Raw genomic sequence first — 17328 nt, forward strand, 5'->3', positions numbered from 1 at the left:
TATATTCAGGCCAATTATATTTCTGCTTGATGTGTGCAACTCCTAATACTTGGCATGAGTTGCTTCCTCTCCACTTCTTGAGCTGTTCTGTTTTACCGTGGAGTTCTATTTTTACAGGACAAACGGAACTGAGCAGGAAACTTGTTCTTGGAGTTATTTCCCCTAAGAAGAGCCTGCTGTTGAGAATACAGAGTCGTGTTTGACAACGGAGTCAGCAAAAAGGAAGCGGAGGAAGAGATGGTGGAGAGAATCTGGATCCTGCTGGCATCATCAGACCCCTGTGCCCACCTGCACCTTTGGCTGCTTGGTTGTATAAGCCAATGCGTTCTGGGTTTTTTTTGCTTTGTTTTGTTTTTAATTTAAGCCCATTTGCTTCAGGTTTTCTTTTTTTTTTTTTAATTTTTTTTAATGTTTATTTGTTTTTGAGACAGAGAGAGACAGAGCATGAACAGGGGAGGGTCAGAGAGAGGGAGACACAGAATCTGGAGCAGGCTCCAGGCTCTGAGCTGTCAGCATAGAGCCCGATGTGGGGCTCGAACTCACGGACCTCGAGATCATGACCTGAGCTGAAGTCAGACGCTTAACTGACTGAGCCACCCAGGCGCCCCTTCAGGTTTTCTTTCAATTCAAACCAAGTGATGCAAATGATACAAGTTCTATGAAATGCATTTAAAAATAGATTGATTTTTGTCCTATGCTCGTGGCCAGAGCAGTTCCCAATTGCTACTTTCTTGTCCGATTAATCAATAAATATATAATAGGCCCTTGTTACATGGTCAAATGCCACAAAGTTTAAGAAAGTTCCTTGTGCTACAATCTAACTGGAATCCATCGTCTCTGTATTTTCCTCTCTCAGGGAATGTATCTCCATTTATCCAGATAAGTTTTGATTCAGGAACTGGTTAGTTGTTTACCTCCTGTTCTCAGTTCCAAGCCTACCTTCCTCTATTCTGTTCTGCCAGGTTGGGGCAGGGATTCAGCAAACCTCAGGCACCAGCTTCCCCTGCCAGCTGGCTTCCTGTGAAGTTCCAAGAGACGGGAAACCCCAGGGGACCGGAATATCAGAGGCAAAGAATTCCTTCCTGTTTCCAGTTCCTGCATTTGTCACTTCTGTGATGGCGGAAAGCAGAAAGTTAGCTGCTGTTGGCAGTTCCAAGATTTGGGTTTCTTTGGTATCTACTTTGTGCTCTTTCTGTCTTCCTATATCTTTATTACCAATTCCCAATATTAAACCCACTGCACTTTCCTGCCTGGACCCTGGCTGATAGAGGACCTGATACTGGGAATCATCTTAGGGAACAGGCTCTCAAAAACAAGATTCTGAGATTTATTTGCTTTGAACTCAGAGCTGAACTCTTTGCCAATGGAAAGTGGGAGCGGGTAATCTATGGCATGTGATGGCGTTATGATTCATTAAATTATCCTCTATCCTCGCTGGGTTGGAGTGCCAGCAGGAGGCAGGGTTTTGGAGACACATTAACTGCTGCCTAACACTGGTAAAGATGATTCCGAGGAATGCGAGGTGAGCCGGCTGCTTCCGACTGCACTATGGTGCTTGCAGGATGGAAATAAACAACAAGCTTTCAGCTCAAATCATCTCTAAGGAATCAGAGGGCTTCTAAGTCTGCCCTAAAAATATCTCTTATTCCTTATAGTTATAGGACAGACATGTTTAGAAAATCAGACCCAAACGAAACATTCACAGATGGGCCACGTCTCACATGCGAGAGTGGAGGTGGTCATTTAGGAGGAATCGACTCTGACACGAGGAACAGGAACCTTTGGGTGGGCTTGGATGAAGCTGAAAATCTGGACCTCCCCCTCCCCCCAAGTGTCACTGAGCTTCCCTTGATAGTGGACGAAGCCTCTCATTTCCTATTTGATAATACCAGCCTTCCTTTGCTTGAAAACCTGTAGTAAGCACGTCTGAGGCAGTTGCCTTTGCATGGGGATCCCTAATCTCTTAAAACCCCACTGCTCCCAATGCCCATGGCCTTCAGGCTTTTATCTAGAGTCAGATCCCAGCATATTCAGGGAGAGAAGGGCAGAGTCTGGCTCTGGAGGAAAAGGCTTTACTCCAAAAGAATCACAAGGTTTTGTTAAATTCATGCTAGAAGAAACCCAATATAGGTAGAGATGGATTCTAAGGGTATCCGATCAAGGAGAACACAATACAACATTGGGTTGGGGCCAAACTTAGGTAGCCCTGATATAATACACTTTCCATAGGTTTTTGGACTTAATGCTACTGTAGATTGCTTCAGCAATAGCCCCAGGGAATCATGCCATTTTGTGTATCAGGCCCTCGTGTAATTCCTTCCACATTGATTTTGGCTTAGCTATTTCACTTGCTTTTGGCCAATGAGACGTTAGCAAGTGTGATACAGACGGGAACCTAAAAAGCACTTGCACATTGGGGTCTGCCCTCTCTTTGCTCCTTTTGGACTCGCTTCCATGTTGAAAGAGCACAGACAAATCTGCTGAAGACACACGGCCCAACCGACAGCCAGCACCAACTCCAAGTCATGTGAACAAGGTCACCTAAGACCAGCATCCTTCAAATAATCTGTCAACTGACCACAAACGCACAAGGGAGCCCAGCTGATGCCATGGAAAGCAGAAATGAGTTGCCCCAGCCGAGCCCAGCCTAAGTTGCTAATCTACAGAATCATAAATACATAAATGATAAACATAAGCCCTAAGTTTTGTTATACAGCAAAAGCAAGCAGAGACAAATGTATTAGTTTGAGCAGCTGGAAGTGGTGTGTTTACTAAGTTGGTTGGCTGACCCCTGTGGACAACAATGATGCAAGTTGATAGAATTTCTATGGAATAATGGGCAGAAACGATCCTAAAGGCTTAAGGAGGTAGGAATAATGGGACAATTTGTCATGTGTAACCTGTGCATCTTTCCTCCCCTTGAAAGGGCCCAAGGGATATTCCCTTCACTAAAGCATTGAGAAATGCATTAGTGAGGGAGCCCCACAACCTTGGGTGCCACCAGACGGCTGTTTTCTGTAGGACAAAGATGATGATAGGAAATGCTACCACGGATATGGACTTCCTGACTTCAATGAGATGATAAGATCCCAGAAGAGCAATCGGATTTTTTTACTTACAGGAAATCTTTAGTAGTGGCTGGCCCTAAGAATTAAGTAGTTGTCCGGCCTACCAAAGCATGGCTTGATCTATAGAATAGAAATCTGGCTTGAGTTTTCACAACTGAGAATCACAGCTTCTTCCCCAAATTCTTAGAAAGGACCCCGCAACAATGCCATGGGTACTGTAGATCTTCTTCCAAGCTATCCCCAAGGGGACTTGAAGTCATTCCTGAAGGTGTCTGTGCACTGGGGGAAGTGGAAATACCCAGGCTTTTCAGGGATTCCTGAACGCTGCTCTGCAATGACACAAATCTTTAGGAACCCCAAATGTCACCTGTGGTCCACTAGTCAAAGGAGAGGCTTATAGTGGTCAGGTGATGAACAGAGTTTGTGCCTAATCACATCTCATTGTGATCTGTGACTCAAGCACCCATTAAAAGTGATCATTAGGAGGACTAATCAACAATATAGGTGTAAGCTTGTGGTACAATGACAAATTTGAAAAGAGGATGGAAAATTACAACTCTCGCTGAGATCGCATACATGTCTGGACAAGGACCAAATACAAACAGCAAAAATGAAAATACTTGTGCTGAGATGATGACATCATAGGTGGTTTTTGCTTGTTTGGCATTTCTCAGTTCCTCAAACTCTCCCGAATACTATTTTTGTTCCCTTTGTAAAAGGTACTTTTTTTTTTTTTTAAAGACTTAGTGTTCATTCGGCTCTTTTGTTTCAAGGATTGCCTTTACATACTTTTAGCCAATCCTATTAATGTCATAAAAAGTAAGGATGTCACGAGTGGCCATTTTCTTCAATATTATGAGGAGTCTCAGAGCCAATCATGCACGAGGCATCTATTCCAAGCAACAGACTGCAGGACTGACAAACCCCTCCTCCCCCCTTGCCCTCCAGGAGCTTAGAGTCTAAGGAGAAGATGTAACATGTGCTCAAATCCTCATGATTCAAAACTGAGAAAGATAAGCTGCTAACCTAAGACTCGGCTCTAGATAATGTACACATTTGGATACTTCATAGATCAGCAGGTGCCCTGAACTCCATGGCCCCAGTACACAGACCAAATTTCACATGGTTAACCTGCCGTTGCCGCATGCAGTTACCCTGGACACGCACGGAAGGGGTTCCACGGCGTTTCTAAAGTGCCAACCATCAAAGGCCTTGACTCGTGAGTGTCACTGTGTGACAGACATGGAACCAAGTCACTGAAAGGTTAAGTTTAAAGTCACAGAGAGGGCCGGGAAAGGAGCCCTAGTTTGGGACTTTGACCATTATGGATACCCATCTGAAATCTTTGCAGGTACAGCATACTAGCGTGCTAAATTTTTCTAATGTATGCCATTGGTTTCTGAGGTTAAGAAAACAGAACTTTTTAAAGATGTAGTTTAAAACAAAATCATCCAACATGGTGCCATGGCAGGTTAAAACAAATGCTTTGTGATTCAGACCTCACAAAATACTCAACGGCTTCTCTCCACGATTTGTAGCCGCCCACTGTGTACTTAAATGCTTTCTGTTAATTAAACAACTCAGATGTCAAGATTCCAGTAAGCCACATAACTTGTCAATTATGGCTTGACTGTGTGTAAACTCTAATGGTCTCAAAAGGCTTTTCCAGTATACCCAGAGGAAACAGTGGAGAAAATAACTCTATTGGCAATTCGTCCTTTCCTATAACTGAAAATTTCCATTCATCTCCGCTTCTGGAAATCACTTTGGAAACTTAGGGGGGAAACTCCCTTTGTGTTGAGTCTGGCAGCAAGAACGAAGTGCAGAGCACTCACTGGGGTCTCGGGTCCGGGGCGGTCATTTTCTAAAGTGCGGTAGTGCTTGCTTAGGGTCACAGGCTGCAGGGGTGAGTGCCTGGATGTGGGGAGGGCGGACTGCCTGACGTGCTCTGAGCACACCATGGCCAGGCGCTGCCCGCTCTCTTGGTGATCTCCTCTTCAGTGCTGGAGCTACAAAGGCATTGGACAAGTGCAAACAACGAGCTCTGCAGGCCAGAGGATTCCTGTTCAGAGTCCAGAACATTCTCGAGGACGTCCCATCTGGTCACCCCAGCTCCTGAAAACACAGGTTCAAATCTGGGGAGACAAGTCCACAAATAGGAAAATCACTTTGCTGATTAGAGAAGAGATAACCTCTCAAAAACAGACTGGAGTGAGAAACGGCTGTGGGGGAAGAGCTCATCTATCTGGAGGCAGCAGAGTTCAAGACCTTTGTGTTTCCCCCCTCCACCATGGTCCTCATCCACGTCTTCAGCCTCTCTCTCCAGACCTGTTGCAAGAGGCCTCTCCCCTCTGTTCTCAGGCGTGCAGTCGGCCCAGTGACACTGGAGCACAGTTGGCGGGGCTCCCCGTTCAAAGCCTTTTGTAGCTCCGCACGGAGCCAGATATGTCTGTTGGCTCCTGCAGACGCATTCTCCACCCTGCTCTACCCTGCTCAGGTCACCGGAGGGTGACCTTGGACTGCTCACTGGGCTCTCTTTCCCCCCCCCCCCCCCCCCCCCCCCCCGGCTTGCATGCCATGCTTTCCCTCAGACTAGGGGATAAAGAAGGCTGTAACATAGTAGCATAGTGAGGTTTCAGCAACCTCCCAGACAGGCTGCAGGCGCATCTGGCCTAGCTCTGATTTGCTTTGGTCAATGAGATGTGGATGGAAACCTGAAAAACACATGCATGGTAGGGTTTGCCTTCTCTTTGCTCTTTTTGGACCCGGTTCCATGTTGAAAAGAGCACAGACAAACCTGCTGAAGACACACGGCCCAACCGACTGCCAGCAGCAACTCCAAGACATATGAATGAGGCCACCTAAGACCAGCATCCCCCAAACAATCTGTCAACTGACCACAAATGCACGGGGGAGCCCAGCGGATGCCATGCAAAGCCTTGCAGGTGGCCTTCTCCTATTGCTGTTCTCACCAGCACTCTGGTAACTATGCCTTCCCCTGGGGCGCCTGGGTGGCTGAGTCGGTTGAGCGTCCTCCGACTTCAGCTCAGGTCATCATCTCGCGGTCTGTGAGTTTGAACCCCACGTCAGGCTCTGTGCTGACAGCTCGGAGCCTGGAGCCTGCTTTGGATTCTGTGTCTCCCTCTCTCTCTGCCCCTCCCCCGCTCATGCTCTGTTTCTCTCTCTCTCTCTCTCTCTCTCTCTCTCTCTGTCAAAAATAAATAAACATTAAAAAAAAATTTAACTATGCCTTCCCCCGTCCCCTCTAGGCCTAGGGGTGCTCAGCTCTCCCCTGCTCTTGCCAGTTTCAGGTAGCTCAACCTCCCCACCGCCCCCTTCCTGCCTTTGCAGCTAGTAAGCTTGCCTCAGTCACCCCTTCTGAGTGTGGCCTCTGTTTCCTGCTGAGACCTGAGGCATGCATGCCTAAGGAGCAACATCTAACCTCCTTTGCCTGGAATTCCTGGCTCACAGCAGGGCCCCCAACCAGCTTCCCTCTGGTCTCACACCTAGATTTTTCCAGGCTGGGATCACACGCCTTTTCCTACAGATGTGATGTCCCCCTGCCTCTGCCATTCCCCCTGTGTCCCCTTTATCTAGAATAGTCTGTTATTCGCATGTTTGCCTGGTGCAAATGTCACCTCCTCCATGAAGCCTTCCCTCTTCCCTGATTGTCCCCGGCCTAAAGTGATACTTTCTCCATCTCTGAATTTTCATGTATTATTTGTACTTCTTGTAATGCCACAGGGAACTAAAATACAAAATACACAGACTTCTCACACAATTAAAAACTCACAAGCCCAGGGGCACCTGGGGGGCTCAGTCAGTTAAGCGTCCGACTCTGGATTTTGCCCAGGTCATGATCTCATGGTTCATGAGTTCAAGCCTCACAGCCGGCTCTGTGCTGACAGTATGGAGCCTACTTGAGACTCTCTCTCCCTCTCTCTCTGCCACTCCTCTGCTTGCACTCTCTCTTTCTCTCAAAAATAAATAAATAAATAAACATTTTTTTTTAAAACCCTCACAAACCAGGTGAGTGAGGAGGTTACTTTCTCTTCTCCTCTTCCAGCCCCCACCCGCCTCCCTGGAACAGCTGTGCTCTACATGGAAGGAAGCTGGATGTGGGGTGGGCATTTCTGGGGATTCTGAGGATAGGTACATAAGGTGGGCTTTGGGATAAAGTGATAGTTTGAGCGCTTCATGATTTTCCAAATATGTTCCAAGAAGCACAATGTACCTTAGAGGCCTTTGCAGGGACCTAAGGCAGGGTGTATATACCCCTCAGTCTGGTTTCACCACTGTTTTAACATGCTTTTGTGAGATAATTGAAAAAATATATATATATACCGGTCTCTGCCCGGGGCTCCTGGCACAGAACTCCTAAAGCACTTGTAATTTTCTAAATGATAAGAGCATTGGGAACATCTTTGTTCTAATATTTGGTCTTGGACTTCACTTCCTGACAGAGTTCCTAAATCCCTTGAAATTTCCTGGATGACAGCAGTGTCTTTTGTTGTAATGAAGTGAATCTTGATGAGCTCCTGGATGGGGACAGGTCACCAAGAAGACTAAGCTATGGTGAGAAGCTTGGAATTTTCAGTCCCACCCCTCACCCCAACCCCATTCTCCAGAGAGGGGAGAAGGGCTAAAGATGGGGTTAATGATTGGTCATGCCTATGTGATAAAGCCTCCATAAAAATCCCTGAAGTAGGGCTTCCAGGGGCTTCTCTGTTGTGGAGCACAAGTTGGTACTGGGAGAGTGGCACACACACAGAGTGTGGACGCCCCCACATATCTTGCCATATGCATTTCTTCTATCAGATGTTCACTGTATTGTTTATAACCCATTATGGTAGGTTGGTAAACAGTAAGCAAACTGTTTTCCTTGCTTCTGGGAATTGCTCTATCAAATTCACCGAACCTGAGGAGGGGATGGTGGGAACCTCAGATTATTTATAGCTGATTGGTCAGAAGCAGAGGTGACAGCCTGGGCTGGCCATTGGCATCTGAAGTAGGGGGTGGAGGGTGGGGAGGGCAGTCTTGTGGGACTGAGCCCTTAACGGGTGGGATCTCATGCCATCCCTGGCAACATAGGGTCAGACTTGAGTTAAATCGTAGGACACCAAGCTGGTATCCCAGAGAACTTCCTGGTGGGGAAAAAGCCCCATGCATTCACGACAGAAGTGTGCATATTAGTGACAGTAAAGGAGATCCAGAGGAGGAGGACTCAAGTTTCTCCACTCAGTATGTACAGGTGTTCTAATGTTTCCTTTATGAAAGGGTTATAATGGGAAGAAAAGAAAGAAAAGATTGGAAACCAATGCACAGAGAAGGCACCTGCACCATGGCGGCATGTGGAGGCTATGGTCAGTTCTTAGGTGGAAGTTCCTAAGGGGAAGACAAGAGACTCAGGCAAAACAAAACAAACACAGATTTGATCAACTGCTAGGCGGTATACAGAAATCTGGCTTCTTTTCATTTTAGCCCAAATTATACCAATGAAAACAGTGTTTTGAGTACCTTATCTCCAACTCTTGATTGTAAGAATCTTGGAATACTAATGTTGTGCCTCATTCACCCTTACGACCTCCACACAGCCTACCTGACACAGAGTCTTGCAAATAGACACTTAGTGCATATTTCAGAGTGAATGAATTAATGAGTAGCACTATACTGGGAATCACAAGACCTTTTATTTTTCTGTTATTATTTCACTCCAGAAAGTTATGTAACATCCCTTAGTCCAAATCTTGCCATTTGTAAAATGAGGAAGTCAGGTTACGTGGTTTGTAATCTCTAACAAACCATGTCATGATGACTAGGATAACTTTTTTTAAAAAGGAAACATGATATAGATCTATGGGATCAGAATCCACTCCTGAAGCTATTCTGGTTGATAGCTCAGTGGCCTGCACAAGATCAAGAAGCCATGGTCCCAAGCCTGATCTCTCACATCCTTGGAGTATGGATCCACTCCTTGTAGGCTCACTAGGTTAAGAAGCTCTGAAAAGCAACTAAGACATTGGTATGTGTCCTTGAAACAGGGTGTAGCATTCCTCTCCCTAAAGTTGACAAGGACCCCATGGAGAGTTCTGTATATGCATTTGTTATATAGGATACGAAGAGGTGATATATACAGTGAGAGGTGAGGATAGAGACAGAGATTATCCTTCATCTAACAAGCACCCCTGGGTACTTAAAAGTGATACATTGGGACATTTTATTTTTTTATTTTTCTTATTTTAATGTCTATTTATTTTGAGAGAGAGAGTAAGAGAGAAAGCATGCGCCCGTGAGCAGGAGAGGGGCAGAAAGAGATGGAGAGAGAGAATCCCAAGCAGGCTCTGTGCTGAAGGCAGAGCCCAATGCAGGGCTTGATCCCACAACCACGAGATCATGACCTGAGCCAAAACCAAGAGTTGGACACCTAACCGACTGAACCACCCAGGTGCCCCAACATTGGAACATTTTAAAATGTATTCAAGTACAAAGAAAACTCAGAAAATATAAAAGAAGAAAACAATACAAGTTTCCAGAATATAATGATTATGGGCATTTAAATATTTTTCTTCACTTCTTTGGGAGAAGAGTGTGACGGTATATTAAAAACATTTTTTAAATAAAGCATTAATGATATAGTAAGTGTATTTTTATATCTTACTCTTCTTTTCTTTTTGTTATATAGAAAGCCTTTCCCCATATTATCACTCCTCCGAAGCAGAACTGTAAGTGACAATATATAGTGTATTGAGTTGAGGTTCCAGGATTTCCCTGTTGAATCAGTCAGGATAGACTTGATTATGCCGCAGTAACAAACAACCCCCAAATCTCTATTATTTAAATCAAATAGTAAACAAAGCTTCCCTGTCCACTGAGGGTCAGCAAGGGGCTGACCATTATTTGTAGTGACTCAGAGACCCATGCTGATGTAGCAACACTACCCCAAATGTTGCTAGTTTCCACACCAGATGGAAAAAGAATACAGCAAAGCACAAGCTAGGCCTTACATCTTCTACCCAGAAGTCACACATCACTTAAGCTTATATTTAGTTGACCAAAACAAATCACATGACCACACCTAACAACAAATTAAGGGCAGAGAAGTGCAATCCTATTACATCACACAAAAGCAAGAGATCCAGGAAATATGTGAAATAACACTAATGACCACCACATCCACCATGGAGAAGGATGGTAATGAGCTCTTTGGCCACATTTAGTTTGATCTGAGTCTTTTGATCCTGTAATAAAGTTAAGGCCTTGAAAGCCCATCTGGGGAGGCTGAGAAGTCTGGATTTTCACAAGAATAAGAATAGGCAACACCTTTCCCAGAGTTGCCTAAAAAGTTCAAGGCAGAGCTATGGAGTGGAAAATCAAGCCCTGTGCAGCTGATGCCTGAGCTTCTGAGCCCTGCTGGGCATTCTCACATTAATCAGGTCTCGCTTCAATCTCTGGTCAGTGAAGCAAAACCACCAAGCCCATCCCTTCTTAAGTGGGAAGGGAGACTGTTTATCTGTATCAAAGTCTTGTCAGAACTATGTGTGACAAATATGCTCAGGGCAAGTCCCAGGACTCTAGCTACCGAGGTGATGTGACTAAGAACAGGAGGGTCAGGATGACTCCTGGACAGTCTAGAACTTGACTGTCCCCACGTGGGTGGTTTGGGGGTGAGGCAGAGCTGGGATGGCAGAGGATAGAGGTGGGAGATCGAGAGCTCTGAGCTGCCTGGACCAAGCTCTTCCCCGAGGGGCTCTGTCCTCAGACTTTATGGAGCTGAGATAGGAGTTGGGGGTAGCGTTAGAGTATTTAGCACAAGATCAAGTACATTCACTGTGAGAGAAGGCACAGAGCCATGGAGAACTTCTGGGGCACCAAACATTTTCTGTAGGGCCAGGTTGTAAAGTATTTAGACTTTATGGGAAATATAGGCTTTGAGGCAGTTACTCAACTCTGCCATCAGAGGCAGGGGGCAAGGGTGTGAACATTGGGAATGATACGGAAACAGTGAGCACAGCTGTGCTTCAATAGTATTTTGCTTACAAAAACAGGAGGCAATTTGGCCCCCTGGCTACAGTTCACCTAATCCTTAAAAAGGAGTTGATAGGGGCGCCTGGGTGGCGCAGTCGGTTAAGCGTCCGACTTCAGCCAGGTCACGATCTCGCGGTCCGTGAGTTCGAGCCCCGCGTCAGGCTCTGGGCTGATGGCTCAGAGCCTGGAGCCTGTTTCCGATTCTGTGTCTCCCTCTCTCTCTGCCCCTCCCCCATTCATGCTCTGTCTCTCTCTGTCCCAAAAATAAATAAACGTTGAAAAAAAAATTAAAAAAAAAGGAGTTGATATATGTTAGTGGATAATAGAATGTTAACGTTGGTTGGCCAGCATTTCATAGGTGCCTACTGAAACTACGATGCATCCCAGGATGTGATGGGCTCTTAAAGGAAGAAGGCACTGCACCTGCTTCTTAGAGATTTATAACTTGGTCCTCTGGGAACCGTGGATCCTATTGCCTGTAAGCTTTTTATCTAGCATAACTGTTATAATTAATACATTTATTTTCTTTTGATAAATATGTGACATATAGGACATTTATGTTTATGACCTGGTCCTGTGAGCCCAATTTTACTATACCCAATACTGTTTTCTTCAGATAAGAAAAAGCAGCTTAGCAGTAAGTGACAAATCTAGGGCAAGTTTATAAAATAGATAGCAGGTAATGGGTTACTATTAACTGTAAGTGAAGACATAACTAAAAAGATGAACAAAAGATACATAGACAGTTCCCAAAAGAAGATAAAACCTGTAAATTTGTGCAAATGTTTTATCTCACTAATAACTTGAAAATGCAAATTAAAGTAATGATGACGTACAGTTTTCAATTTCTAAATTAGCAAAATTTAAAAACGATAATACCCAGCATCGGAACAAACGCAACGATGAAACTACATCTTTCATATATTGCTAGTATGAGTTGGTACACCTTTTTAGAGGGCAATTCAGCGATATATTTTGAGAGTCTTAAAAATGTCTATAGCTTTACTCCGTAATTTTACGTCTTAGATTTTACCTTATGGTAATAATCGGAGCTGCACATGAAGATCTGTGTATAAGATTATTAATTGTGATGATATTTATTTACTTACTTACTCATTTATTTACTGTAAGCTTGTTTGTTTTGAGAAACAAAGAGAGAGAGAGTAGGGGAGGGGAGAGAGGGAGAGAGAGAGAATCCCAAGCAGCACAGAGCCCCACACAAGGCTCGAACTCATGAACCATGAGATCATGACTGGAACTAAAATCAAGGGTCAGACGCCCAACTTACTGAGCCACCCAGGTGCCCCTAATTGTGACAATATTTAAATAACAAAGACATAAAACAACTCTGAGGTAGATACTAAAGGTAGAGCAATAGAGAATTAGATAAGTCCTAGTCCATATATACAATAAAATATCAAAGCCATTAATTATATTTTTAGCACATGGGTAATACTAATGACATAGAATTAAGGTAAAGAAAACTATATCAAGCTATACATACTATAATTTAATTTTATAAAATTTAAATACAGAAAAACATTAGAAATTAAAGCACTATTAAATATTAACCATGGTAATCTGTGTGCAGTGGATTATTTTTTTTTCATTTTTGCTCAGAAAAAAATATGTAATTTTTAAAAAGTTCTAGGGGTGCCCGGGTGGCTCAATCGGTTGAGCATCTGACTTAGGCTCAGGTCATGATGTCACAATTCGTGGGTTCGAGCCCCACATCAGGTTCTATGCTGACAGCTCGGAGCCTGGAACTGCTTTGTATTCTGTGTGTGTCTCTCTCTCTGCCCCTCCCCTGCTCACGCTCTCTCTCTGTCTCTCAAAATAAAATTAAACATTAAAAAAAATTTTTTTAGTTGTAAAAATTGTATTAGTTATTTATTTTTGAGCTGACCAACACAATTAAAATTAAGCAAGATTCATCGTTTAGTAGTAAGACAAATTAGGTCAAAATCAGTCAATTTTTACATTTATTGCAGAATAAACTATAAGAAGCACAGACAAATGGATAGTAAGACAGACAAGTCATTTCCAAACCCTTCAGTTTAATTTTATCAAGTACTTTTGGTGACAGGGTTGTTTTTCCCCTTCCAGATTTACTCAACTATTCATTATTTCAAGACACATAAAGTGCAGGATTATGATACCACACATGTCCTTTTTTTGTTGAAAGAGGCAGTGAGCTGAGGAGAAACAACCCTGTGAAATAAATAGAAAACCCTAAATAGTGAGTCTGCAGGCACTGGGTGGCAGGTTCATGGATGAACAGGTTTTAGACAGAGCCCTGGCCTCTCGGACAACTCTGTGACCAGAGAATAGTCACATACTTCTATTTTTTGAGGCTCAGAAAGGTCTGACAAATTCACTTACTCCAGCCAAGACTGCCTCCCTCATGTGGGGTGCATGTGATGGTTAGTTTTCTGTGTCCATTTGGTTAAACTATCGTACCCTGTTGTTTGATCAAATGTTAGTCTAGATGTTGCTGTAAAGACGTTTTGTAGATGTGATGAATGCCTGTCATCAGTTGACTTTAAATAAAGCAAATTTCAGGGTGCCTGGGTGGCTCAGTCAGTTAAGCGTCTGGCTTCGGCTCAGGTCATGTCCTCACTGTTTGTGAGTTTGAGCCCCACATCAGGCTCTGTGCTGACAGCTCAGAGCCTGGAGCCTGTTTCATATTCTGTGTCTCCCTCTCTCTCTGCCCCTCCCCCACTCATGCTCTGTCTCTGTCTCTCTCAAATATGAATAGATGTTAAAAAATTTTTTTAATTAAAAAAAATAAAGCATATTGCCTTCTCAGAATGTGGGTGGGTCTCATTCAATCAGTTGAAGAGCAACAAATGAGGTTTCCCAGAGAAGAAGGAATTCTGCCTCAGACTGTAGCATAGACATCTCACCTGATTTCCCAGCCTACTGGCCTACTCTACAGATTTTGGATTCCAAATTTCAACTCCTACCTGAACTTCTTCCAGCCCCCAAGCCTGCCCTATAGATTTCATACTTGCCAGTGTCCTAGTGGTTCTGTTTCTCTGGAGAAGATTCAAGTGCCCCTTGGTGGATCTTACCTTAGATTGTGTAGCTCACAGAAAAACTGGAGTCTAAATCTCTTGAATTCTAGTCATGACCTCTTCTTTATAAAAATTAACATTTCAGGCATACAACAAACTAGGAGAATAATATCGTCACCATCGGCATCCCCACCACCCAGTTTAAGAGGTTAAATTTGGTTGTTTTCGTACTTTTACTTCACATGACTGTTTCCATAAACACTACATAGAGGTTGTTTGCAGTTTTTAAACTCTATAACTGCCCACACATTGTCTCTATCTTTCTTCTGTGTATGTTTTCTCCCCAAATTATATTTTTCAGATTTATCCATCTCAAAAATACATCTATTTTTTGTGCTTTCATTTTAGTTGTTTATATTTCCTATTCACCTGTATTTCTGATTTGTTGCTATCGTAAATAAAAGTACCAGGAACATTCCTGTGTGAGCCCTCTTTGATGTATATCTAAATGGTCCTGACCTCTTTACATCACCCCACATATTTAAGTGCCAGGGAGGGGTGAGGAAGAGAGAAGCATCATTCTTTCACCTCCTTGACTCTCCCTCCCCAGGTTAGAAGGTACAAAGGATGACTATATGTTACTGGTTGGGGGGAAAGAGAAGAGAATTCGTCTCTCTCCTTCCTTCCTTCCTTCCTTCCTTCCTTCCTTCCTTCCTTCCTTCCCTCCCTCCCTCCCTCCCATCTTTCCTCTTTTTGTTGTTTTTTGTTTTTCAAGTAGGTTTCACCCACAGAATGGGGCCCAATGCAGGGCTTGAACTCACCACCCTGAGATCAACATTGAGCTGAGACCATAAGTTGGATGTTTAACCAGCTGAGCCACCCAGGCACTCCAGTCTAATTTCTTTAATTTGACTTTTGACCAAGATATTTACTTTACTTTGAATTTCACCTACCATTTAAAAAAGAGTATAAGGTTTTTCTGCTTGCAAGGAGATGTACTGTTTAAAAATGGCTGTGATACCCTGTTAATCCAAGAAAGTCCCTCTATTAACCATGTGCTACGCAGGCCATGTGGCAGGCCATAGGATGAGACATGCAGAATGGCCGCAAGCCTTTGAGCCTCCCTCAATTCCTCACATACATGGTTTTGCCTTCATTACTCAGATTCTAACCCCTTTTCTGACAATACTTTCTCTCTAGGGGACAGGTTGTAACTGGTCCCTCATAGGTTCAATTAGCCTATGGACATATTTTATTTGGTTTGTTTGGTATTTGAAATACTTCCAGCAAGCATTTAATAACTAGAACATTTTATAGAAAAATCTGGATTTTATCTTCTCCAACAATGTTAGCCTGGTGCTAAATTCACAGGAATATGCCCTCCAGTTGGTCACCATCCCCTATCTGGTTATAGTGTGCCCTTCTTTCTCATTTCAATACTTGCCTGGCCGTCTGGGCATCTGAGTTTACCTTACCACCTCTGCTCTCAAACCAACTGTTCTGTGGCTCTACAGCAGACACCCTTTTTCTCTTTCTTCCTTATGCTGAGCAGTTGAAGGAGACGCTATACAAAGACTCAGAGCTCATGAAGCACAAATACTGAGGTCTCTCCCATGGAAACCCACATGTAGACCAAGTATCCCAGTCTATCGGACTATAGGAGTTTTGTTTCTCAAGAAACAGATGTTTCAGTTAGGACTGCCAGTAATAATCTGAAACCTTTCTGAGTTAAGAATATCTCATTGTTGATTCAGAGCAATTCAGCACAACTAGACCTTAAGTATAGTCCAGACCTAAACTGCCTTTGTTCCTTGTTCTGTGCCCAGGGACGAGTATTGCAGTAATGGGATGTGTTTTCACGAATGGCTTTCAGGGATGTGGTAGGAGGGAGCAGGGCCCAATGTCATTCCTGTCAGTCATATTTTGTGCTTCTGAGCTGCCAGGCACTGACCCTGGTGTTGAAGGTGTTTTAGAGTTCTTTTCATAGTTGGCGCCTCTGGAATTTTACAGACACATTCAACAGAACTCTAAAATGACGAGTTCTGAATATTTCAAGTAGCTGATAGCAAAGTTATTTACAAATTTCTATGAGTTGCCTATGATTTTGGCAAACTCATGAGCTCATGCGTCACACCATGTGATCCCCAGATTTCAAAAGGAAAGGTGGTTTTCCTAAGAAAGCTAGAAATACCCATTGTGCAAGAGGACCCAGGTCTGGTCCCCAAAACACCACTTCCCCAGGGTCTAAGCATTTCATCCAACCAGGCTGAATGATTTTTAGCAACCCCAATTCTCCTGACCTCCATATCATATCCTTTCCCACAAATTCCAGCTCCAAGCCTGTCAGCCTCATGAAGAGACTTCTATTCTCCCAACTTTGACCCACAGCCCCCAACGATGTTCTTAACAACGGTTGTAAAAACATGAGTTGTTGATTGGTTCAGATTTGAGTATCTTCCCTTGCTGTTAAGTGTTAAACATGTTTCTAAGCATGTGGGCCCTGATGTCCTGTGCAGATTCCCGGTAATGCCTAGGAATACAGACAGACCAAAGAGTACACAACTATTCTGTGGCTGCACAGCAGACACTTTTTTTTCCTCCAAGAGAGGTGTGGAACAACCTAAGGTCATAGTAGCAATGGGCAGAAATGCCACTGAACAGGAAGATTCTGTGCAGGCTGAAACTATTCCATTGCCCTTTTATGCATTCCAAGAATAGGGCTTATTTCTTAATTTAAGGTAGGAGAAGAAAAGACGTGAAAGAGATAAGGTAAGTCACGACTACTTACAGCTCTGTTCACTTCCCTCCTTACTGTGGTGACCGATCTTTTGGTTGTGTCTGAAAAAGAGAAATCCCAGGGACAGGATAAGATTACTGAGAAAAGTGTTCTGTTTATAGGCTAACAGATGGCAGAATGAAAAGTTAATCCAAATAAATCACATGTAGAAGCCAAATGCCTACTGTGGCTTGAGACATCAGGCTGAACAACAGATAAAGGAAAACTGTACCCTTAGGCAAAAACCATGAACAAAATAGTAGCTCTACTTTCCATTCTTTTCTCAGCCCCTGGTCACCAGGCACTCAAAGGCTGAGGGACTCTTAATTTGGGTATTCAGCCCCAGGAAACGTCTGGCTCCAGAATTCTCTTTCCCTGTTCTGCTTTGCTCTTGACTGTCACTTCCTTCTGGTCTGCCCTACATGAAGCAAAAGGGCTGATC

At 43.8% G+C, this 17328-nt stretch overlaps 1 protein-coding gene across 1 annotated transcript in view; it reads right to left on the reverse strand.

The window, feature by feature from the left end:
- Positions 1-2056: 2056 nt before the first annotated feature.
- Positions 2057-17328, reverse strand: part of PDCD1LG2 (programmed cell death 1 ligand 2) — a 59116-nt gene continuing 43844 nt past the window's right edge. Inside the window, exons 6-7 of the mRNA XM_043565189.1 lie at positions 16899-16948; positions 2057-5203 (exon numbers count right to left, since the gene is read on the reverse strand). Coding sequence (XP_043421124.1) covers positions 5198-5203; positions 16899-16948 — 56 coding nt within the window. The 3' untranslated portion in view covers positions 2057-5197. The remainder of the gene's footprint in view (positions 5204-16898; positions 16949-17328) is intronic.

The sequence above is a fragment of the Prionailurus bengalensis genome, chromosome D4, assembly GCF_016509475.1.
Source record: "Prionailurus bengalensis isolate Pbe53 chromosome D4, Fcat_Pben_1.1_paternal_pri, whole genome shotgun sequence".
NCBI classification, from domain to species: domain Eukaryota; kingdom Metazoa; phylum Chordata; class Mammalia; order Carnivora; family Felidae; genus Prionailurus; species Prionailurus bengalensis.